Source organism: Phalacrocorax aristotelis, chromosome 5, assembly GCF_949628215.1.
Source record: "Phalacrocorax aristotelis chromosome 5, bGulAri2.1, whole genome shotgun sequence".
Lineage (NCBI taxonomy): Eukaryota > Metazoa > Chordata > Aves > Suliformes > Phalacrocoracidae > Phalacrocorax > Phalacrocorax aristotelis.
The window spans coordinates 3,002,052-3,026,900 of NC_134280.1; the positions used below are offsets into that span (position 1 = coordinate 3,002,052).

General features: G+C 39.7%; 2 protein-coding genes across 5 annotated transcripts in view; one reads left to right on the forward strand and one right to left on the reverse strand.

The window, feature by feature from the left end:
- The window catches only part of ORC4 (origin recognition complex subunit 4), a 446,994-nt gene that overhangs the window by 141,128 nt on the left and 281,017 nt on the right, over positions 1-24,849 (forward strand). The window lies entirely within an intron of this gene.
- The window catches only part of KIF5C (kinesin family member 5C), an 88,600-nt gene that overhangs the window by 39,830 nt on the left and 23,921 nt on the right, over positions 1-24,849 (reverse strand). For all 4 annotated transcript variants that reach the window (XM_075092758.1, XM_075092759.1, XM_075092760.1 and 1 more), the window contains exons 2-10: positions 22,959-23,049; positions 17,103-17,176; positions 12,569-12,673; positions 9,392-9,440; positions 8,507-8,562; positions 7,565-7,652; positions 5,343-5,467; positions 2,815-2,919; positions 2,336-2,484 (exon numbers count right to left, since the gene is read on the reverse strand). In XM_075092758.1, coding sequence (XP_074948859.1) covers positions 2,336-2,484; positions 2,815-2,919; positions 5,343-5,467; positions 7,565-7,652; positions 8,507-8,562; positions 9,392-9,440; positions 12,569-12,673; positions 17,103-17,176; positions 22,959-23,049 — 842 coding nt within the window. The remainder of the gene's footprint in view (positions 1-2,335; positions 2,485-2,814; positions 2,920-5,342; positions 5,468-7,564; positions 7,653-8,506; positions 8,563-9,391; positions 9,441-12,568; positions 12,674-17,102; positions 17,177-22,958; positions 23,050-24,849) is intronic.

The following is a 24,849-nucleotide window of genomic DNA, read 5'->3' on the forward strand; positions in this document are numbered from 1 at the left end:
TCCTCTTCCTAGAAGAGCACTCGTCATGTCACATCACTCTGAGCTCTGCTGGTCAGGATGTGCAGAATTGGTTTGAAAATTATTTTCCCCAAAGAGAAAGGTAAGTTTTACTAATTACTGACAAGAAAAACAAAACCAAGAGAAATGTAAACTGAAATAACATGGAAACTGGACTTCCTCTACACACACTTCCTGAAGTACCCAAGCATACAACTTCCCAGAGATCCTGGAGCACTGTACGCATTACTGAAGAAAAGCAAACCCCTTTTAATCTAGATTATAAAAATAAAATAATTTTTTAAAAGCTACACTACCTGTTAATCCTCTTAACCTGGACTATTATATTTTCCTGTTTACAATTCTTTTTACTTCAAACCATACCTGCAGACAGAGGGTTCAGCATAACAGCAAGCAGACTGAAACCTAACACGGCACCTACTCATCTACTTAAAATGAAATGTCCCTTCGGATGCTTTACTGCCTTGGAGCCTCGGCCAGAATGAATTAGCAGGAACTTTGGGACCGCTCTTCTGTTCTACACAGGTGCGAGACTCACACTCGTCTGAAATCACCTGCAGTCAGAAAATTGGACGTGGGGAGGTTCAAACTGTGAACTAGCAAAACATTTAAACTTTTACCATCAACAAAAACTGTACAACTCACTATACTTCAGAGTTGTTAACGCTTTTTAATCACTGCATCTTAATATTTGCATTTACTCAAATTTCTGTGACATTATAATAAACGGGATTTCAGTAGGAGCTTTTATCTTCAATAGCTTAAGCTCATGTTCATCATAAAACAGTGAATTAAAACTGCATAGCAACGCTTAAACCACTACATGTTAATGACTGCTTCCTCCTTTTATAGTCCTTATCCATAAAAACTTACTGCAGCAAACTGTGAGGTTCCTTTCGGGAAGTTTTTCCCGCATGCTGTTATTTAAGTGAGTAGCTTATAGGAAGGACATGCTATAGGAAGGGGACATCAGAGTAATAGGTGCTTTCTGCAGCTCCCTGGCTTGCAGCACATGGGTCCCTCCCCACCTTCTACAAATCCCAGCAGCGGATGACAAGGACAAGTTAATACTGGTTCTGGCAATGCCAGATGGGGAGCGTGTTGCAGAACTGTCCCGCAGCCCTAACCCACAGCAGCAGCCCTAAGCCCCAGTTGTTCCTCACGAGGGACTGCACCCAACTGCATCTGCTTGTCCTTCACCGCCCATCCTGCGTTTTTACGTACTCTTATACGAACACACTTAAGGGATCATCCCTCACTAAAATCTAAGGAAAGTTCACATTAAAGGTATAAAAGTCAGGCAATGAATTAATATAAGATTGTCAGATTAATCTTTCATATGTGGTTTTACTTTCCAACATAAGATGTTCCTTAACAGTGTGGGCTTCGATGCAAAAATTATGCATGGTGGAAAACAACCCAATTTAATGACATTTAAAATAAAATAAAAATAAAAATCAGAAATATATTATATTGTACATACTGTTAAGTATATTATATTTCAAACACTCATAGCTTGCTAGTATTTTTTCCGTTGTGATTTGATACAAATAAACATACACGAAACAGTGAGCAGTCATCCAAAGCATCAGAGTTCTCCTCAATTGCAGCAAAAGCAGTAATTACGTAATGAGCCTGACCTATTTTTGCAAACTTTCCAAATGTATTTCATATGGCTATTGGCAACGAACACATATGGAAAAGAAATCTTCTGTCTCAACACTTCCACATTTATTTTATCCTCGCTTGTTTCTGAGGACTTGTTCCTACATTGTTAATGTCCTTCAGTCATATAAAAAGGTCTGTGAGCTATCACAGTAATCTGTCGAGGCTGTCAGCATTACACTGTGTCCAGAGTCTTCATTTTTCTTAACGTTTAAAAAAATATTTTTTGCAACCCTAACAATAATCCCCAAGATGCCATTCAAGGAGAAGATGCATCTTAAAAGCATCAAGAGCAGTATCAGATAAAGCAAAACTGAACATTTTCCACTGAGTTAGCCAACAGAAAGCTGCCCATTACCATTCTCTTCCCCATAAAATTCAAAGAACTACTATAACGCTTTATACTTTCTGCAGGAAAAATTATCAGAGCTTCAAAGTAGTGCAGCTGCTGGCCAACATTAACATTTTTCTGGTACCACAGGGAATAAAGTGACAGTTTTCTCAAGTTCTCCGATACTATTTCTGAACAACTCCAGAAACCACAACCTCCCTATTTTAAAATATCTGCTCATCTCACTCCCCTCGGCACAGCTGGCTCAGAACACATGGAGGAGCCTAAGTGTCATCCAGCCTGATGCCAAGTAGGACTCACCGCTGTCCGAACATCAGGGTTGACTTGGTTTCTGCTTCGTTGAACACAGAAGGAGAACAGCATATCACGATGGTGGTTCTGCAGTTTCCACCCAGGGAATCCTGAAGTATTCGGGTCATTTTGCTGTCTCGGTATGGAACATGGGTTTTCTAATGAAAGTAAGAGACAAGAACAATTTTTTTAAATTGTCTCATAACGAGAGAGAACGTGAGTCGTCAATGATAGGCTTAATGGATTTGAAACACACAATCCCGAAGAGTAATTGTTTTGATTATGCCAAGATTGGATAACCACTCAAGTGAAATCATGCAGATTTAGTTTCTTATCTTTAGAAGAAGAGCAAAAGTGTCACTGGTTTGTGGTTGGAAAGCTAATAACTTCTTTCTGAACTGAAATGTTAGCTTATTTTTTTATGTGCATGGTGAAGAAACAGATAAATAAAAAGCCATTCTTCAACAACACAAAACAGGATTACTTACAGTTCCCTCTGCCAAGGCAGATATCACATTGCCTAAAGCAGACAAAGACTTATTGATATTTTTAGCTTCATCAAGAACAGCGCCCTCCGCTCCAGTTTTGCTGACCTACCAAAGAGAGCAGGCAACAGTCAGGCTCAGCTATGAGCAAGCCTCTGTACAAATACAGCTACAGTGGCAGATAGTGCAACAGTTAAAGATGCTTTTGGAAGAAAAACAAAGCACGCTTATCCTCAGCATGAAGAAGGAGAATTTTGTATGCACGTTTTTCTTAGTGGAAGCCGGTAAGACTGCTGCCTTCTTCCAGTGTAAGAGCAAGCTCATTCTTACTTTAAGGGAAAAGCTGGTGAGCCCATGCTCTCCCAAGGACACTTGGGGACCATTTCCAAGACCAGACAGTCCATACAGATAGGGAACACCACAGTATATTCTCAGGGCACGCTCAGTGGAACAGCATATGCCACCAAACGAGTATCTTGGCTTTGTGTTTTGCTTGCATGGACCAAGAATATCAGGACAGAATAGGCATCGTCTCACTCATGCAAGGCCCACTGGCCCACAAACTGGATCCCAGAGTGGCCCAGTCAAGAAGCTTGGTGGCCTGGGACAAGCACTCCCTTAGACAGCAACACAGTTTTATAGTCTTTTTTCTTTTTTCTTTTTTTTTTTTTGTTTTGTTTTTTGGGGGGTACGACGGACGGACACAAAAACGTAGCATAAAGCTGTATCTTTTCCTCTGCACTGAAACTACAGTGTCTGTACTTTCCTCTAAAAATGAATGCCACATGACATAAAAGGAAACATAATTGTATCTGTTGTGCTTTTGGCTGGGACAGAGTTAATTTTCTTCACCGTAGGGGGCACAGTGCTGTGCTTTGGACTTAGTATGAAAACTAATGTTGATACACACTGATGGTTTAGTTGTTGCTGGGCAGTGCTTGTACTAGTCAAGGACTTTTCCAGCTTCCCGTGCCAGGGGCACAAGGAGCCAGAAGGGGAGGGGGCACAGCCAAGAGAGCGGATTCAAACTGGCCAAAGGGATATTCCACATCACGTAACGCCATGCCCAGTATGTTACTGGGAGGGGCTGGCCGGGGGAGGGGGGCAGCAATCATGGCTCGGGGATGGGCAGCATCGGTCGGCGGGTGGTGAGCGGTTGTGTCGCTTGTGGGTTTGGTTTTTTCCGTTTTTCCATTTTCCTTTTTATTATATTATCATTATTGTTATTATTATAATAATCCATATTATTGTCATTATTATTTTATTTTAATTATTAAACTGTTCTTATCTCAACCCACAAGTATTTTTTCTTTGCTTTTGCTCTTCCGATTCTCTCCCCCATCCCACAAGGGTGGGGGGAGTGAGCGAGCGGCTGCGCGGTGTTTAGTTGCCAACTGGGGCTGAACCACGACAGTATCTTTTAAGAAGACAATCTGCCAAGGAAACCCTGATTTCAGGTTTTCTGTACAGTGTCCAAATGAACATAACAAACCACAGAAGTGTAGTTTTCAGAGGAGAGCAGAGCCTGACTAGGCACTCATTTTCTAAACACCACTAGGAGGTTTTAATTTCACTTCTAGTATTATATGCAATAATAGAAATTAACATGATTAATTACTCTGATGGATGGCTTCTGCATTGTAATGATGGGTTATCAACTAGTGTGTCCCAACGAGCATTCTGAAGGGTGCTCTGCCTATCAAAATCTTTCATTTAACTTCTTTTTTTCATAAAGAAATAGAAATCTATGACCACAGTGAGAGACACTGCTTCATTGTGAGTAATTATTTAATTATTCTGACATGCAGAATAGTTACCAAGGATCCAGCTGGAATGAAGGATCCATAGCACTGTAAAATTCATTTAGTTCACTTATGGTGAAGTAACTTTGAACACTACAAAAGATGTTAGAATTAGAACTGAGAAACAATGTTTTTTCCACTGCAGTACTGTTCTAGACCATTACTCTTTTAATAAACAGATACAAGTCCTTTTCTGATTAGTATTTTTCTATATTGGAAAGCAGACATAGTCACTACGATCAAGACAGACATTCAGGGAGCTTCAACAGATTTCAGCTGTATAACTGCGTTGACTGCTCTTATTTCATTGATCTAGTATGCGAAATAATTACAGAAAACATAGAAATAGTACATCTGAATATAAGGAAATTAAAATAGCAGTTTAATATGACAAATTACACAAAAATTATATTATATTAAAATACCCATAACTGAATGCGAAGCTATTTATAAGTACGCTGGTTCAAATTCACTTCATTATAAATGAAGGTATATTGCACAGTTTTGGGTTTTGCATTTCCTACCAATAAACAGTTCTGATCTGTTCCTTTTCTCATTTCACATTAAAAAAGAAAAATAAAGACTGCCACACTAATAATAACATGAGATCAGACCTCTGTAAAACTTCTGTAACTCCACCTGGCTTAGTTTGCACAGGCAGACATTCACAAGATCAGTTCAGTGATCCCACCAGGATAAATCAGCAGTTTAGGAAAAAGGAAAGATTACCTTCTCACTTCCAGCCAAGTCTACCAGGTAAAGCTTTCCACTGAGTTTCTTCTCAGTTTCCACATTCTCTTGTTTAATATTAATGAGGAAGATACTGTGGCTCCTAGAGCTATGTTCATTCATATCTGCAATCACATTTGACAGGTTTTGTTTAAATTACTTTAAAACCTGACAAGAAATTACATTTCATCAGAGCTAGCCTATGGCTAGCAAATTCAAAGGGATAAGCCCATCCACTGGAGAGCCCAGACTGCTCTACAGACAGCCGTGTCTACGCCAAGAGCTGCAAAGAAAGCTTCTGGACTACAGAATGAGGTCCTACTTTCTCCCAACATGAGCAAATTAACCAGATTCATGATAAAATGACAGCCTTGGGAAAAATGCTGGTTTTCTTTCTTTTTTGAAAGTTTTGTTCCCCTGAAACAATAAAATTTGACCAGAAATAGTCAAAAACAACCAAAAAAATCATAGCATAAGAATAATAAAATAACATTACACAGATATAGCAAGAAGTGAAGGTTCTGTCCTTTCACGCTTCTTCATGAGTATAGACAGCTCAGACAAAACACTGCTGTGATATAACAGACACTATTTAGACATAGAACTACAATGCAGACGCATGTCCTGAACAGAGGAACAATTTTGAGCTGAGCAAGAGAATTTAAAGAGAAGTAATAATAATTGCAATAAAAAGAAGCTGGGTAGGACTCAGTGCAATTGTGTGAGGAGATCTCCCAACATTTTAGCAAAAGTTTTCATTAAAAACCCACCATTAAAATTTCAGAGTGATTTTTATTGCTTATGCCATTAAAAATCCTCCTTCACCCAGGCAGTTACAGTTTGAGCTTCCACTTATTCTGAGTTTGACTGTAACCATGGCATGCTTGAAGTTTCATGTAGTAGCAAAAAAAAAAACCCCCATTAAGAATCAACAAACCACTTTCTCGCCCGTTTTCTCTATTTTCTGTTACTTTAAAATGCACTATCACCTTCCCCCATTCACACTCACAGCAATATTTATATTTTTCTGAACTCCCTTTTCCTCCTCCATCACCAAACTCCGTTTTTTCAATAACACTTCCAAATTTGCTCCTCGCCATTTTCGTCCAGGTAAAATTAATTCTCTGTCAACTTTTGGCAGAACTTCCCTGTGCACAGGCAAATGCAACAGGCAGTATCACAGCAAAAGGTGTATTTGGGTACTTTTTTTTACAGTGAATAGCAGAAACAACGGGAGGAAATGTTACTCAGAAAAAAGAATATACGTCTATTGGTATGATGAGAAAGGCATGGGAAAGCTAAAGCAATGTAATATTTACTAAAGCAAGAAGGTAGAGACATGGAAGAGAAAGAAGTTACCCAGGGCATCATAAAAATAGAAAATAAAGTAAAATAATATAAAGTAAAATAAAGCAAAATAAAATAAAATAAAGCAAAATAAAATAAAATAAAATAAAATAAAATAAAATAAAATAAAATAAAGCAAAATCAAATCAAATCAGTAAAACCCAATCAAACACAAGCCCCCCCCCAACCCACCCCCGCCCAAAGATTTGAGTTATAAGCTGAGGTCCTGCCAAGCCCACTGCTTGGATCAGACATCTTACAGCATAAATTGGGAAACAGGGCAAAGATACCCGCTCTTTTCATCACTGTAATGCTAGTAGGCTGCGCACAGCACAACGTGAACAAGTTTGGCACAGCCCGAAGTGATTATTAGGTTTTTTAATTGAGGAAGATTTGTTTGCTTTGCCATCGTTGGAACTCAATCCAAGGCACCGCTTTACTGGGATAACTTGCAAGAGAGAAACAGGCGGAGTCTGGTAATTGCTCTGCTCTGCCATTTGATCGGTGAATTGCTCCGAGTTCTTGACTTGTAGCACAAAGAAGAATGTACGTACATAATTTCAGCTATACATAATTTCAAAATATCTATATCATGTTATAACAATACATATTTTGACTTTTTATATAACAATACTATATAATGCCATATATTAAATTCAGGAGTTCTCAAGGCTCAAAGTCAATAAACGTTTCTGTAGGCAGTGAAGCAGTAAAAAGTACAGGTCTATTAATCTCAGAGCGTTATAATTTGTGCATCCCTACGTCGTTCACATAAGTAACTCAAAGTACTTTGTGAACATGAAGAATCAATACACCACTAGGAAGCTACAACCACCCGCACGCCATAGCCAGAAAAGCTTCCACAGAATACTTACTTGTAACGGCTACATGACGGTTGGCTTTCCCTTCATCAATGACATCCAAAACTTCTTCAGGACTAGATACAAATCGTTCTGTACAACCCTAGGAATATGCAAGTTGAAAATAGAAAAGTTTTCTGTTCTCTTCCTGCCACCAGGAAGAATATTTAGCACTGATGAACAAAATAATTGGAACCGCCATCAACATCCAACATGATCATTAGTGAGGCAATGGACCAAAACGTGCCTTTGTATGACTTTCAGGAGGGGTCCACAGGATAACTTGAGAGACAATTTTCTTTCACAAGATTAAAGACTCGGTCAAATCTAAACATGCAGCAGAACAGAGTTTCTATACTTAGAACACATGGAATGATACATTCCTGTTACTAATTTGGGTTAGATTACAAGAGGAAGTCTCTGCCTTAATGCAATATTACTGAAGGAATTATTTTATCAAATTTTTTTTTGCCCTCCCCAGGATGAGAATAAACAGAACAATATTATGTGTATATTATTAAGGCTCACATATGTTCATCACAAGTGTATTAATTTAAGTGAGGGCCCAGGAAGGCATAAAACAAATTCTTAACCCAACAAATCTGTTTTAAAACATTGCAAGCTGACAGCATCTATGCAACAAAATATTAAAGAACAATATTCTTCAAGGTGTTCTCTTTCATATCTGACATGAAATGGGAATATGAATACTTAAAATTTAACACCGTACTAACAAAATATAAATGTTCAAAGCCAGGAAAATAAAGCAAACATGATTCAAGCCCATTAATATTTCAGGAAACTGTCTAAATTCAGGGACCAGGACTACTTGAACATTCAGGATTCTGTACATGAGGTGAATCATCTCAGCAAATGCACTGGGATACAAATGGAAATGTGTAAATAAATGCATATGTGAGAAAGAATGAAAAAATAAGCATCGAATTTTCCTTGTACCTTAACATACGGGACTCTGTTTTTATCTTCATGTACAGCGAGGTTTGTTTTTGACACTAGAAAAAAAGACCGAGATCATTAGGAACATTCCGTGTCAACTATAGGCAAGACAGACAAATACCATGAACGTATTAAATTTGTAAATGAGAATAGTAGTCGCTCCCCACTCCTTATTAACTACCAGTCTTTCTGTTACATAAAACTTGTTGCTTGTCCTGTCAATCTTGTACCTGTTTCTTTAAAGTTAACTTTATGGCACAAGAGCTTTTTTTTATTTTGTGGATTAATAAAATAAACACAGACCAAGATGGATTGTGCCAAAGCAGCAAAAATTTCAAAAGAAACCGAAGAACTCACTGGAATTCAAAAAAGCTCAGATACACGTCCCTGGCTTTGTGTTACCATTAGCATACATTTCTCTGTCTTCAGACTGATTCAAGACACACAATTCACACTTCCATCAACATACAGCACGCACATAAAGACACACAAATTGTAAAAGAGACGGATAACTCCCAACAAACTCTACATAAGAGAAGCAAAGCAAGGAATAAGTTGGACCAAATGTATTCTAAATTTAAAACCCTCAGCAGAACACAGTTTTATTTTCAGAATCTGTGTTGCCAACGAGGCTCAGACATGGCTTGAAATATGAAAATTCTCTGTACTCATTGATTTATAATGAAGCTACGTAGCACTGCAGAGGTAGGTGCATGAAGAGTCAGATCAGATGACTTAAACTGCAAAATTCTCTTCCACAAACCCAGTCATACAGCTTAAATTTAAATCACTCGCAAAGAAAGTAACTGTTTCCCCTTAAGCGTTGATTCAAAGCACTATACCGAGCCCAACGCCACTTAGTCACATAAGAAATGCAGAACTTACCATCAAGTAGGTCCCTTATTTTGTCCAAATATATCTCAAAGTAGGAAACCTAAGTAATCATAAACATTACAGATTTAAACTTTGGCGATTTAAAAATCTCTCCACCTATATTTCCATATCTGTCCAAATAAAAAGCACCAAACTAAAAATATAATCCACTTCCCACATACTTTGATTCACATATTTCACGTGAAAGTATTTGTATTTTGAATGATTTACAGGTCACTGATCTTTCTCCATTTATCAATGATTCATCAGGAAAGTCTACAAAAACCTTTAGATAAATCTTACCTTCTCTATTTTTTTTGACACAAAAATATCGAACAGAATCAAATCAATTCAGCTAGTATCATATCAGTACAGCTGCATCACAAGGAGGGTAAATTTTGACAGCTCTAAGAGGCATATTGCTATTCACCAGCACAAAAGCACACAGCACATTTAGTGGTTTAACACCCAAGTTACACAAGCTTAAGCAGCGTAAATTAAATTAAACTTTTAAATGAAGTGTACGTAAAAGTTCTGTCCTGAACCAAGTCCAAAGAGGAAACTGAAAATGAGCTTTTCTGTAATAGAGAGACACAATTGTACTCAAAAAAAAAAAGGGGGGGGGGGGGGGAAGATGAATGAATGACTCTCTAAATTAAAGGATATTCGACTCACAGAAGCAAACATAAATGTGCTAGGGGGGTGATGCCTAACCTTACCCTAAATAAGCTTTATCCATTTAGCTAGAACACTAGATGGATAAATTTTAGGTATTAGTAAACTCTAGCTATCCAGTAAAGTATCATTTTCTCTCATATTAATAATAAATTATATATATATTTTTATACTGACAAGTTGATCTTCCTGTGTGACAACTGCTATTAAATGCAGATGTGTTTTGCTTTTGTGCATTTACTTCACCTGTGTCCCATTTAAATCCATCCTCTGGACCAGCTCATTTCAACAGTCCGGTTCTCCTAGACTTAATTCACATGTTTTCTATTACCCTATTAACACACTGCTGAGGACCAACACACACAGGAGATACCAAGTTCCCCTCCCTGTTCTAAACTGGTCTCTATTAAAGCAGAAGAGAAAAAAAATTATATTAATTTTCAACGTTGGCTTAGTTATTAAAAGAGCATGACAGTTTGGATAAATTCTGGCTCCCACTGACAGAACATGCATTTCTCTCAATGACAGCTCCTTGTATAATCACTCACTCATTCATTGCTATTTAGGCAGCTTTTCTGTTAAGATATTCATAAATGTCAACTATGATAGGAAACCACTGAAACAATTTAGTGCTGGCAGAACATGATTTATAAAGCGATAATCTTCTGCTGGGACAGGAATTTACTACATCTTGTACAAGGGGGTCCCCATCTGTGGGTACCCAAGTGCTATCACATGGAATAGCAATAGCCATGGGAGAGCTTTACAGAAGATGAAAAGAAATCAGTGTCACTCCTATGGAAGTTATGTTGATGAAAATTCAGAGGCGTGACTTCTGAAGGAGCTCAATATTTTAGAATTAAAATATTATAAAATATATGTATATAACAATCATAGAATCATTAAGGTTGGAAAAGATCTCCAAGATCATCAAGTCCAACCGCCAGCCCAACATCCCCAGGCCTCCTAAACCACGCCCTGAAGTGCCACATCCACTTGGGCTTTGAACGCCCCCAGGGACGGTGACTCCCCCACCTCCCTGGGCAGCCTGTGCCAATGCCTGACCACTCTTGCAGAGAAGAAATTGTTCCTAATATCCAATCTAAACCTCCCCTGACACAGCTTGAGGCCGTTTCCTCTCATTCATGCGGCCTCACCAGTGCTGAGCACAGGGGCCCCATCCCTGCCCGGCTCCTGCTGGCCACACCAGTGCTGACACAAGCCCGGCGGCTGGTGGCCTCCTTGGCCACCCGGGCACTGCTGGCTCATGCTCAGCCGGCTGTCAGCCAGCACCCCCAGGGACTTCTCCGCCAGGCAGAAAATATTTATAAAATTTAATTTTAATAAAATGGTTTATTTGTACTTTGTGTGTCTACTTCTTCTGACTGTACTTCATGAACACATCCAGAAGGAGGAACTGCTAAGAAAGCTCTCGATACAAAATGACCAAATAGTCCTTCCAGGAGATCAGGAACTGGTTCAGAGGTACTCTGCTAGACTATTGGGGAAAAAAACCCATACATATACCCTCAGAAGTGCTTCAAGGGCTTTAATACAAGCAGTACTAGGTCGTCACTCATCTCCCACTTTTAGGCACAAGAGGGACAGAGGAAGAGAGCTCCATTGTCAGAGAACATCACCTGGTCACAGCAGAAGGGACAATGTTTTCACACTCCACCTGCACTCAGCACATAACTCTCCTGAAGTCGCCTAGGTATATTTTGTGTGTTTTGGGGGAGGGATCACACAGAAGAGTACCCATTTTTCCTGCAACCCATAGGGTAATTTTACTGATGTCCGCTTAGAAGAAAGCTGTACCCTGACCCCAACTCTGCCAGAGGGACCGATGCCCCCATGGAGACCGAGCTCCCCAGGAGACTGGATGAACAGCAGGAATTAAAGGTCACTCAAATAATTTGAGATCATATGTCTCATATCACAATAAGGGACAGGGAAAACATATATATCAGTTGTTCAAATCAAGACATAGCCTGCCATCTTAAGGAACCCATATGTAAGATTGATAGATTAAAAATTACTTCTAAACATCCTCCTGCCTATCGCCCAAAGCCATCTTTCCTCCATCTCAAACCCACATATTGTGGAGGACTGTTTATGCCATTGAGATAGGAACAACATGTCAGTATTCTCTCAAACGTCGCACAGATCAACAGTATTTATGGTCATAGCTAGTGGGGCTGAGGTACAGTCTCTGGAGAAGCCACAGTGAAATACGTGTTTTCTTACCATGCTGGCTAGCCTCTCAGGGGTGGTGAGAGACAAAGCAATCAATGGACTAGCAAACCTGAGCCGAAAACACACTGAAAAAAAATTTCCATAACTCTATTGGATTATTTCTAGCAAATACCCTCAGTAACCTAATCCTTTTTTGAGTTATAAAAGGAAGAAGGGAAAAATTCTGCAGCACAATGTTACACCCTGAATGCAGGTTTTCCATCCAAGCTCAACTTCCTTCCACCAGCCCCATTATGTAACATGTCATCCCACATTTACCTTTATATGAAACTCCAGGTTTTCATCCATGGAATAGATGTGATCAAAGATGTCATGTGCAATTCTCGGAATGATTCCCATGAGCTGAGGGTCGTGCAGCTTCCCCTGCGGACACAAAACCAAACCTTGGTAACTTGGAAAGCCTTGCTCAGGCACAAGAGAAAGCCTTGTCCAAACATACCTTCCTCCAGTGGGCCCCTATGAACGGGGCTGCTGCCTTGGGGGGATTTGCTTGATATAAGTGCACAGAAAAGGTGGCAGAACGACTCGACATGATAGGACTCTTCACCTGACAGAGCACCTATTTTGTCAGCTCCTGCCATTTGCCAAGCATGCTGTCCTGCTGCTATTTACACTGTCACTCTTCGACCAAAGGTAGATGAATAAACACAAACAAACGTGCAAATTACTACCTGGTTGTCCCAGTCAAATCAGGTATTTGGAAACATGTCAGAAACAACAGGTATTAGAGCATTTTGTTTCTCTTTCACCACTATGCTAGAAAGCTAAAGGGAAATCTGGGTTGCGGGGATTTGGGGATTAGAGTAATATATTCTGATTTGAGCTTGCTGGGCCTATTGCCAGCAAACTGTGCCTTACAAACACTACTGTTCTCCATGTTGATTTGCACAACTACCTTCCTCTATTCTTTCAAGAACTGAATATTAACTAAAAACAAGAATTTCCCTGCCGCACAGCTCCGTTTAGTCACATTGTTCCTTTTGAAAAAGCCAGACACGAACAGGAAAGCTAACACCATTTGAAAATTGAATAGATATATAAACTCAAAATAAAAACCTTTTCTGACCACAGCATACAGTGCATTTTTATTTCCAAATATTTTATGAGACTGCTTAAATACGCAATAACAAGTCAGTAGTTGTAAGACTCCATCAGAACATAGTGTCTAGAAACTCCAATATACCTTTTTAATATATCTTTGTCCAAGTATGACTGTCCATAGTGACACAACAAAGCATCTTACTCCACCAGTGGTAGGGATCTTTTTTTAAAATATAGTGGGTAAGCATACAATTCCAAATCATGGGAAGTCAGATTTGATCTGTAATTGCTAAAAATTATTAAACACCAAAAAACTTTTAGCAAAATAGGAAGAAAATCATACACGCATACACGTGTTTCTCGATATTACGCATGTTTGTGAATGACTAGTGGTTGACTTGGAAATTGACCTGTTTTCCAAGTTTCTCACTCTTTATTAGTATATTCAAACACAGCCTTTCCAGACATCGCTTCCTTTATGGTAAAGCTGGTGAAAGGACAGTCAACTTCTAAGCATCAACCTAGGATGAAGGAAATTTAACATGAAGGACTGACACAACCTCTCTCTCTATCTCAAAGCTTGTATTTAAAGCAGTTACTAGGTTTCTGCCCTTGAATTGCACAACTTGGGGAAAGAACGGGGGGGAAGAATATAGATAAATCAGTTACATTCCTGACTGCCTTTCCTATAAAGCAGCACTCAGCTGTATCTAAACCGTGAATATTTTATTTATATTACACAAATAAGATTATCTTCTGCAGTGGAAGCAGTTAAATGCTATACCTTATCCAACATCCTATTAAGCTTCTCAGAAACTAAAAACTGCTTGTCGTAGGATACATCATTTTATTTCAGACTATGAGAATGACAAAGAAGGTGATTAAATAAACTAAATCCCTGATGGAGAGGAAAACTTGTATGCATAAAACCACTTAAACCAAAGGCCAACACCTTGTTTTACCTTGTCAGCACAGCACTTGGTTCCATCACACAGTGCTGCTGTTGAGCAGAGACCGCAACACAATTTTCACACTATCCACCCCTTCTCCCTGAAGAAGTCCTTGAAAAGCTCACAGAAACCAACTGACTACCTTGTATTACTGCACAGAGAGAGTATTCCCAAAGCGGGGAAAAGAGTTTTTCCTAAACTAGAATAAACAGAGATTTACTGGTATTTCTGCCGTGCACACGAATGCAACACTATTCAGCACTGTAAGATGCACAATGCCTAAGGCAGCAGAGGCAAAGGCAGCTACAGAACAAGAAATGCTAGAGCTATGCAGTGTCCCCTTTTCTATAGTAGCTTTGATCGAGCTGGTCATTAGCTCAGCCAAAGGACAGCTTGAATTCAATGTTTTGTTGCAGAGACTTCTGTCTGCACAGAGGTGCATCAGCTTTGGAATCACCGCACTAGCTAAACCTTTCCTCTAAGAACTGCTTGGGGTCTGGGTAAGTGACAACTTACAGAAGTATTTAAACATTCTCCTAGTCTCAACAAGCCCTGTAATAACTACGCTTTACTGAGCTTTCTCTAGCTCAGAAGAGAAAGCAATCTGTAAAAGATGATTAAGTGTGCTTTAAGGCAATCATCACATCTACACCTTCTTGGGCTTTCCACTATTTAAGTCAGTAGAAACTTCAGTGAAGCAAGATCACATTCACCGCTTTGCGAAGAAAGAGTTAAGATCTCTAAAATGCCGTAGCATCAGCACTCTTGTGATGTATCAAAAAAAAATCATTTTTACTTTATTATCAACATGTTTTTATTAAAACATGAGATGAATGAAGCAGGTCCCACTATGATTTATGGAGACCACGGACTGGAAGAGAAGAGAAAGGTAAAGGTAGGCTATTCACTGGAAAGCTGGAATTAAAAAAAAAAAAACAAACAAAACCCAAATTAAACCACTCTTATGGATTTAGCTGTAACCAAAGAGTTTGGAGAAATGCGCTGCTGCTGCCATGCTGACGTTGCAGTTAGTAAGCTCCCCTAAAGCACCAGGACGGAGAGTTCTCTGCTTATTAAAGCCTCTCGTTTTAATAAGAACATTAATTTCCACATTTAAACCTAGCAGGCAGGCAGGCAGGAGCTAGTGAAGTGTAACATTTGAGACAGCGCTCTTTCATTTCAGGATATTGACATTATAACTACAATCTATAGGGACCCACTATTGAAAACATTATTATAAGGTCAAAGCTTATCAATATAATCTTATGGTCAAAAATACTGAATTTTTAAGATAGTTTTGGTTATTTCCTGCTACACATGTTGCCAAATGTTTTATCTAGCCCAGCAGAAAGACCTATGTATGTCAGAAAGCCTACCCTGGCTATATCATACTACCGTGTCCTCTTTAAGCTTAACACTAACACTATGAAGCATTTCACATTTCACAGAAAATCCTCCAGAACAGCTTTACCAAGAAGATTTACTATTTCTTCAACTTCAGACTATTTTTTTCTTCCACAACATACTTTAGCAACTTTACAAGAGGATGTTACTTTAAAAGGGGGATTAAAACTGAATATAGATTTGATTCTACTTTAAACTGACAGCTTTTTCTCTATTAAAGAAGTAAAGCAGCCATTTTTCTACAGTCATTTTCTTTATCACAGCTTGTAATTCTGAATATAAATTGGCTTTAAGAGATCTTTCCCTATGCCATGTGGAAGCACCAGCTCAAGCCCTGCAGACATTTTGATTTAATTACATTCAGAGCTGGTGGATTACTCAGCCATTGTGCCATCTGTGAGGGCTGAGCTAGTGATTTCCCCCATCCTTGCAAGGACAGACTTAATTAGACGTGAGGCATCAGTTATTGCATCCTCCAGGAAAGTAGCAATTGTGGCAATCGAACAGCAATTTCACCAGGGCCTGCTGGCTCGAGAGAATATTGCTTTCCTTCTCCTTTAACCTTCAGGGTAGGTAGGTCACCTGTGTTCATCGTGTAGAAAACCCATCTGATGCTGTTAAACAGATGAAAGCTCATTTTTTCCTTTCATTTAGCAAAACTTTGCTGTAGACCTCCTGTTTAAAGTTCACAGCTGAACTGAAATGCTCCAAGACATATACACCCAGCCTGTACAGCGTTGTGATGGAACAATCCTATGCAAGGAGTAAACGCTTGAATGATCTTCCTTTTTTAGCAAGAGACTAAATGTCTTCTAATGGAACAGTTATAAAAAAAAACACAGGAAAGAAACGACACTGTCATGCTTCATGTAGCAGAAATATGAACAGACTTAGGACTTCAGCCACTGGAATTTGGTGTAATTTGGTATTCTCCTCCAGTGCAACAATTCTCAAATCCATCCATCTGTGCTGCAGGAATGGTATTCCCAGAAGGGGAGTGCAAATGAGAAAACCAATAACCAAGGCACAAATTTTCATAATCCTGCATGCAAGGGAACCCTACAGACCCTTATTACTGTTTTCATTTGTGGATTAACAAATTTCCCTCAAATCCTTTAAAATATACACATACCTAAACTGTTATGACAAACATGGAGAAACTATATTTGATGTTTTTCACTCACCATGTTAGTTTAGCCAGATATCTGTAGACGTCTCTTGAAAAAGACACCACATTGAAAGAAAGACTACAGCTTAAAAGGCAGTAGAAGCTAAACATACCCAGATCTTTTTATATGTCACTCACAGCTGAGTGCTCCAGATAGCTGGCTTGTTCAGGTAATTGGTACATATAATTCCACTGCTGCTACTGAACTGATTTAATTTTGCCACCGTACCTCCATAGTATGTGTCTTGCCTGACGATGTCTGTCCATAAGCAAAGATTGTGCCATTGTAGCCTTCAAGAACATCTGCAAGAAGAAAATCAATTAAAACTCATATTGGCATCTTAAAGCTGGATTATCAGCATTTCGTGAGTCTTTTACAATGCTGAAGCTCATTTAGGAAATAATCTGTGCAATAAAGAATGGGAAAAATGCGACATAACTAGCTACCTTTAGGCCAAAAAAAATTTCATAATAAAATCTAAATTAGAGAAACCTGGCAGGGCAGAAAGTTTCCTGTCCATGGCCACTTCCAAATGCAACTCCTGCTTTTAGAGTCGGCCTTCTCTGCTTCTGAAATATTTGTACATTTCCCACCCTCTGTAGGCTACCAGGAGGAAAAAAATGTGTGTATATGTATGTACACATATTTATAATAAATATACACACACATCTATATTATATATTATTGCATATAACATCATCTTATTACATAAACACACACACATATAATCTACTTATGTATGTATGTAGATGACCCAGCTAGGAAGGAGAATTCAACAGGGTATGATAGAAAAATATAAAAAGCATGAAGAAGAAACAAGTGTGAAAAACATTGAGATAACCACCACAGAAAGATGATGTCAAAGAAAAGAAATGGATAAAAAGAAAGGCAAAGAGATCTTTTTCCGAGACAATCATGACACAGACCCACATTTCCAGCAATACTGAATAAGGATGAAATTGGAATGAAGCCATTTAAAAATATCTATTATACTTAAATGCAGAGTGTAACTGTTTAAGCTGTGGCGGAACTATTTTGGGGAGCTGAAGAGGACAGACATGCCAGAGGCTGTATAGACCTCCACAGAGTATTGCTGGGTAAATTTTTCAAATCTTGAAATCCAGGAGAATGACAAAGTTAGAGACTATAATTACTATTATTCTGGTATTAACATTTTGTATCAATTTAGCATCCTCGTCTGTTCATAAGAACAGAGACACTGCTTATTCTTGCTTTAAGGAAACAAAGTTTAAAATAAGGAATTATAAATAATAATTGTATAGATAAAAAACCAGATGTCCAGCTGTAGATGCAGTGCTATCCTGAGTTCATGCCTTCGACCCAGAATTTCACCCCTTCATAAAGGCTTCAAGATAGGGCCAAATTTCATGTTATTGGTATTTCAGAACATTCATTCACCAGTTCTTTTCTGAAGGGAACATCTCATTGATTTTCAGTTCAACACAGAATGAACTTGAGTGGAAGGGAAAGGCTACAACAACAGTAGTTTGAACGCAGGAGAAAACAGCTGTCGAGCCACGCTGCTGGCCATCGGCTGCACCACGGTCAAAGCCCATTCGTTTGAACTTTCATGGGGGCAATTTTTTTCCAATAAAATCCCAATGTATACTCATCAATGTCTTTGGAAGGCATTAACGTCTTAACAACAGAAAATTAGCTGCTTAGCCATTTCCTGAAGGTTGTTGATGATTAAACTTTAAACCAAATTCTGCTAGGAGCTCCACTCGACGCACAGCAAGGGGTCTAACTCGGGTGAACCAGCAGAAGCACAGAGCACGGGGCCAAGGAGGTAGAGAGACAGAGATGCAGCCAGGGATCGGCAGCTTAAGGGCAGTGGCAGCAGCTCACAGGAGATAGGAGTTATATCTTGTTTTTTAATATAAAATATTATTTACTTTTAAAAAGTTCATCAGATTAATACAAATTAATTTCAAAAGAGGCTATAGGAAAGGCAACGCTCAATGCAACTGTATTTGAAATATTTTAAATAAAAAGCTTACTTGACACTTTTTTTAATAAACACACACACATCTAAGCACAACAGGGAGGCAGTCATGCGTAACTTTCAAGACTATATCCAGTTGTAAGCACGCCACATCTATTGTGTATAGTAAGTTCCATCTTTGTTAGCCAGCAAGGAAAGAAAATCTAGCTAGAAGTTAGAAAAGGAAGAAGGTTTGGTTTTCTCTTTAGATGAAAGCCAACTCATATTTGGAAGGTGCACAGAACCAGAATTTCAAGGTGTTTAGGCATCAAAAAATATAAATAGTTGTCCTAGGAGGAAGTCAGAAATCCTCAAGCAAACATGTGCAACTCCTTTTTGTTTCTAAAATACCACCTAGCGTGCAAATACCTTTTAAATTCCACCCCAGGAGAGTTAAGCACAATCTAAGGGTTCACTATTACCATTTCCAATTTTTGCCAAACTTGGTTAAAGTTTAAGGGAAAAATAGGTTGAATTAAAAACAAAATATTATCTTGTTATCTCCAGGTGAATGGAAGGTACAGTGTCAGCTCTGTACTGGCACACAGCCTAGGGGGGAAATAATCTGATTAATCAACTGTTATGTAAGGAAATTGCTCAGAATTTGCATCAATGTATACTAAGATACATCGCTGCTGGAGGAAGCATAGGTAAGTAATTTACCTTCCCAATCAGCAAAAAATACCTTATTCTATTTAAAAAATAGGCTTTTGCGTCACCTACAATTTTAAAAAGTCAGTGGTCTCTGTGGTAGAAGAGGTTATTTTTGTCAGAAGGCTTTCCACCTTGGGACAGTTAATATACCATCTGTCAACTGGATAAAGAGAGAAGGCGGTTGCTGATAGAAACAGCCTGCACAAAACTTAAGGGGGGGGAGGTGGGGGGAGAGAGATGAACAAAGTGACTGAACAAAGATCAGTTGGGATTTTTATGTAACTCGTAACAAACAAAGTAAGACCAAGCACTTTTCCCAGTTCCTGGTCCAACCCTCTCCACAATGATTTTCCGTTTGATTTGCCCTCCGCACAGAAGCCAGCTACGCGACTCAGCCACTCCACTGCTGCCAGATGGCCTTTTTCCTGGATAGGACCAGTAGCAACAGTCTAAAAGTGCAGCCCTTGTGCTGCCACAACACAGACTCGCTCAGGTTAGGGACCCAGAAAGTCCTTCCAGCAACACCCGAGTGCCCAGCAGAGCTCTGCAACAAATGGCCACAGGTGGCTGTGGACTGGACACCTTTCGAATGGACAACCCACAAGTACAGAAGTCTTAATGGCAAGCAGGAAGACAAAATGGCTTTACAGAAGTCCTTCCAGCCTCATTTCTATGACCAAATTTTTAGCTCTATACTTTTTTTTTCCACCTCTAAACTTCATATTTCTGCGACTCAGCATTTGAGCCCTGCATTTGTAACCAGAATAGAAAGCCCATAAACCACGCAGTGAGATCAACCCCACCACCCAAAAAATCATTAAAGTAATTTTCTCCTCCTCACAGGACACACAAAGGTGCAGATGTTCACATGTGCACTAACACGCTGACAGCTCTGGTGCTCAGCAATAGCTTGGGCCATTATATGTTCCCGCCTCAGTGTAATTGTAGGAAAGATGTAAAATCAAGATACAGAAACCCATCTGTGTAGATTGAGAAGATAAAGCTGTCTCCTGGCACTAGAGAGCAATGGGAAACAAAGCAAAAGTGGTGGCAATCACACACTATTGTTCCCTTTCAGATTTAGTGGTATTTCTTAGCTTGCTTAAAAAAAAATGCAAACACAAGTTCCCAAACTGTGGTCATACGCACCAGTTATGATTCCCCACACTCTTCCACTTCTGCCCTTGGGAGCACCTTGAACAAACACCATCCCAGTCCCCACCCCAATGCAAATCACTGTAGCACACGGATTGCTTTTCCTCCTGTTTCTCATGTTTCTCACGTGTGGAATGTGAAATACTTTGACTTAGTCATTGAGCTGTTTACTTAAACCTACTCCCATTTCTTCTTTAGTGAAAAAAACCTCAATTCGATCATTCTTATTGTGAACTTAGTTATTATAACCATTGTTTTAGAGACTGTTAGGCCACCTGGCATTTTCTGTAATAACATTAATCACAATGAAACCATCAGCCATTTCATGGGACTATAATGAAATCTGATAACAAATGGTAACCTTGAAAAGCTATCTAAAAAAGTCTCAAAGACTTAAATAGTGCTCCCAGTTGTAATGCACCCAGCTCATATTTCCATGTAGTAAATTACATTGTTGCAGTCTATCAGACACAGCCCAGTCTGTTTCACATTCTTCACTTTATTAGGCTTTAAACTGGAAATTAAACCTAAGGAAATATAAGTCCAGAGCTCAAGAATATCACTCCAGTGTGCTCTCCCTCCCTCCCAGACCCTCTCCCTGTCTTACACTCCCCTCCCCTGTCTCCCTCCCTCCCTATTGCTCTCCTCACTTTCTCTTTTGTTCTTTTCCCCCCCTTACCTCTTTTCCTTTCTATTACACCCTCTCACCCCCCCATCAAACTTGCCTTTCAAGGAATCCAGACACTCCAAGACAGCACATATGCAAAAGTGTGTTTGAACTCTATTTTCAAATAGGACTTTGGAAAGTATTTGCCTTTCTATTTCGTTAATGAAGAAGACTTAAGTCCCTGATTTAGGTCTTCCATATTGCTCTAAGACAGGATTTTATTTCTCTCAACATTTTCAGAGGAAAACAGCTTCCACAGGGGATATAAATACCCTCTAAAGTCTATAAACAGTGATGTGCCGCTTCTGTTAGTGCACGCTGTAGTATTGAAACTGTTCCCCAAACTTCCAAAAGTTGAGTGTATGTCAGCAACCCGAACCAATGATTTCTAAGATCTACAACTCCAATCCCACCAGTTTTTATTAAAGGCTTACCCGTCTGAAGTCAGAACTGCCATAATTAGGCTCCCCTCTGAGAAGAGGCAACTTAAGTCTTATGACTCATTTCCTCTCTCCAGCATCAAATAATTCAGCTTCTGGCCCTCACCCCCGATCATTTAGACTACAGACATGCTGGTTTGCTCGAGGCTGTCCGAGCAAGCCAACCAATTTCCTGCAGAACAGACCCCAGGGTTTGCAGCAGGGCTGCCCACTCCAGGGACCTTTCCCCACTGGCAGGCAACAAAAGCCCTCAGCAGACGCAGCTCCAAGCCTGAAACACTACCGAGCCCTTCAACACTGCTTCGGTAGCTCCTGCACCTGTGAGCAGCCCCAAATCTCTCACACCACGTAAATCCCACAGCCTTCAACACACAGCCTTGCATTTCTAAACAGGCACAACTCTGACACCATTCCCACTGTCTGCAAGAACTGAGGTCCAAATCTTGGGGGGCACAGGGGCACCACACAAGGCCAGAGAACAACTAGACTAGGTACTACTCATAAACCCCGAGATGCTGTAGCAGTTTTAATACTGTCATGGATAGACTATCTGGCATCAGAACCGAGTGGGAGGTCTGAGGGTCATTTGGGAGGTGGGGAAAGTATGGTAGGCAATTAAAATGCACCCAAAAAGTTTGATTCTCAAGTTAAAATTTTGACATTGCAACCATTTATGAAGGTTTTGTTTTAAACAAATAGGGTGCTATCCAACAGGCACTTGGGTTCTCATTTCATTTTTAAATACAAGCTATCCGGCAGCAAAGCAGCTACAAAGCCAGTGTCTTCTACGTTTTCCTTTAACGGTCCTTCCATTCAAGGACAGAGCTCTTCCCTGCTCATCCTGTACTGAACAGTCTCATGCTGCATGAAGAACATGCTTTTTGTTGCTTGCTTTATACCACAAAAAGCAAGTATTTGTGTGGAATAGCAGTCATACACAAGGAGAAAGTAAGGAACAACTACTGCAATTCCTTCAACTCTTTTTGTGTTTTTTTTTTTTTGTTAGTTTCAGGTTTTGGCTTTGTTTTTCACATAGACAATTCCTTAAAAAAGGAAATGCTTGGATTTACTGACATTTATTGTCCTGTCTTTAAGTAGCTTAAGGAGACAGAGAGGCATCTTTCGCCCTCCCCCCAGCAGGAATAAACAAAGACAACACCCACCTTTAACAATCTGCTTGGCACAGGCATTATAAACTTGTTCCTGGGTTGTATTAGGAGGTAACACTCTATCAAAGACATACGGCTTCCCTTGCTGCAAACAAAAGAGAAACTCTGTAAGATAAAGAACATTTAAAACAGTTTATAGACCCAATTTAACAGGCAACCTGAAATGCAGCACTTGGTACAAAGGAAGCCATTCAGTGCAATGGAGATGACAATATTTTGTTGACTGAACAGATGTGACATTTCGTGTGCTCCAAAACCATCTTTTCTATAGCTGGCAAGTAAAATGCGGCATATGTTTTTTGTATGTTCACATTTGGGTCAGCAGCAGGTTGCAGGAAACAATAAGCTGAACTACCAGCAATTGATATTGAAAATGAATTGAATTGAAAAGTTGATTATTTTCTCCCTCTCCTAGGACTTAAGGGGGAATACCCATATAAATATTTGCAAGAGATTTGCTGTTCATTACTGCAAACTAGTGAAAGCTGTGGCGTGAGAAACAGCAATCAGAGCACAGAGCCAGAAGTTTGCAGGTCCTGAGCGCTGCCTTCTGCTAAGGCTGGTGTGGCCCAGCACAGCACACGTTCCTTCAGCAGAAATATCCTGGTTTAATTTCTATGCTAACCATGCAAATGCATAGGGTAGACCCAAACAAGACAGCCTAGTCAGACTGTTTTGTTGCAGTAAGGTTATATTTTATCCAGAAATTGTCATGATTTTTATCCTTAACACCAACAAATAACAGCATGCCATGTGGAAAGAGCTCCAAAATGACATTTGAATGGGATTGGGGCCATTTCCAGGCTGTGAACTGCCACCACAGACACCAAGCTGCCCTAATTCCCAGGTGACACCATGACTGACACTTATCCATATGTATATACACAGTGTAGCACCACCCGCACATACACTTCCAGAAAATTTTGATTCCTCTTCGTAGTAAGTATAATTGGTTACAAGAGAAACACAGATTAGTAATCCTAAAAATATGTTTGCATGACACTTAAAAGGCAAATCAATTTTAAAGACAGCAGCTCACCTCCTTACAACTCAAAAACAACAAGACACTTGCATTTAATACACAATTCCTTTATTTAAAGTTACGCTAAGCAGACATATAACACCTTTCTTATCTTCCATCAAAGCCTGCAATATTTCCCTTTGAAGGTGTGACACCTACTCTGAAAACAGCATAACGAGGGCTTCAAAGCTAACTGCGAGGTGGCTGGATATCCGATGTGGGAGCCTTGTTCTGTTGAGTCGACGTGCCATTTCTGCCATTCGCAGCCAGATGTTCAAATGCTGTGCTCAATTAGCCATTTTTGTCACACTTTGATTTTACTTCAAGCAGATCATAAGCTTACACTTGCCTGCTCCTTAAACTCGGGTACTTAACAGCCACAGGGCAAAATAAGACAGAGAGGTGTTTGCCTGTAGTGTGTGTTCTTCATGTTTCATCCCAGAATTTCAAATCTCAAGGATAAGGCAGTGATTTATAAATCGTTTATTAAATAATTCATGGTCTTGCGCTGGCATGGGGTGAACACTGGGCCATCAAAGCACCCCACTTGATAAGACACAAACCCAAAGAAGTGACTCAGACCAACATCCGCCAATGCAGCCCCAGCCCCCAGAAGAGCAGTGGGACTGCTGGGAGCACCCAGCCGGCACCTACCCAAAACTCTGTCTCTTCACATCTTTCCACGGACAGTGCACGTTGTGTGGCTCTCAGCTAGACAACGCTCTTCATTCCCAGGATGAGAAGGGCTGCTCAGCCCTGCTATAACTATTTGCGAACAATTTCTCAAATGGACTTTGTACCTACTTGCCCCCATTTTGCTTATTCCAAGCCCTAGAAAATAAGCCCTAATGCAAAAGGCCAAAA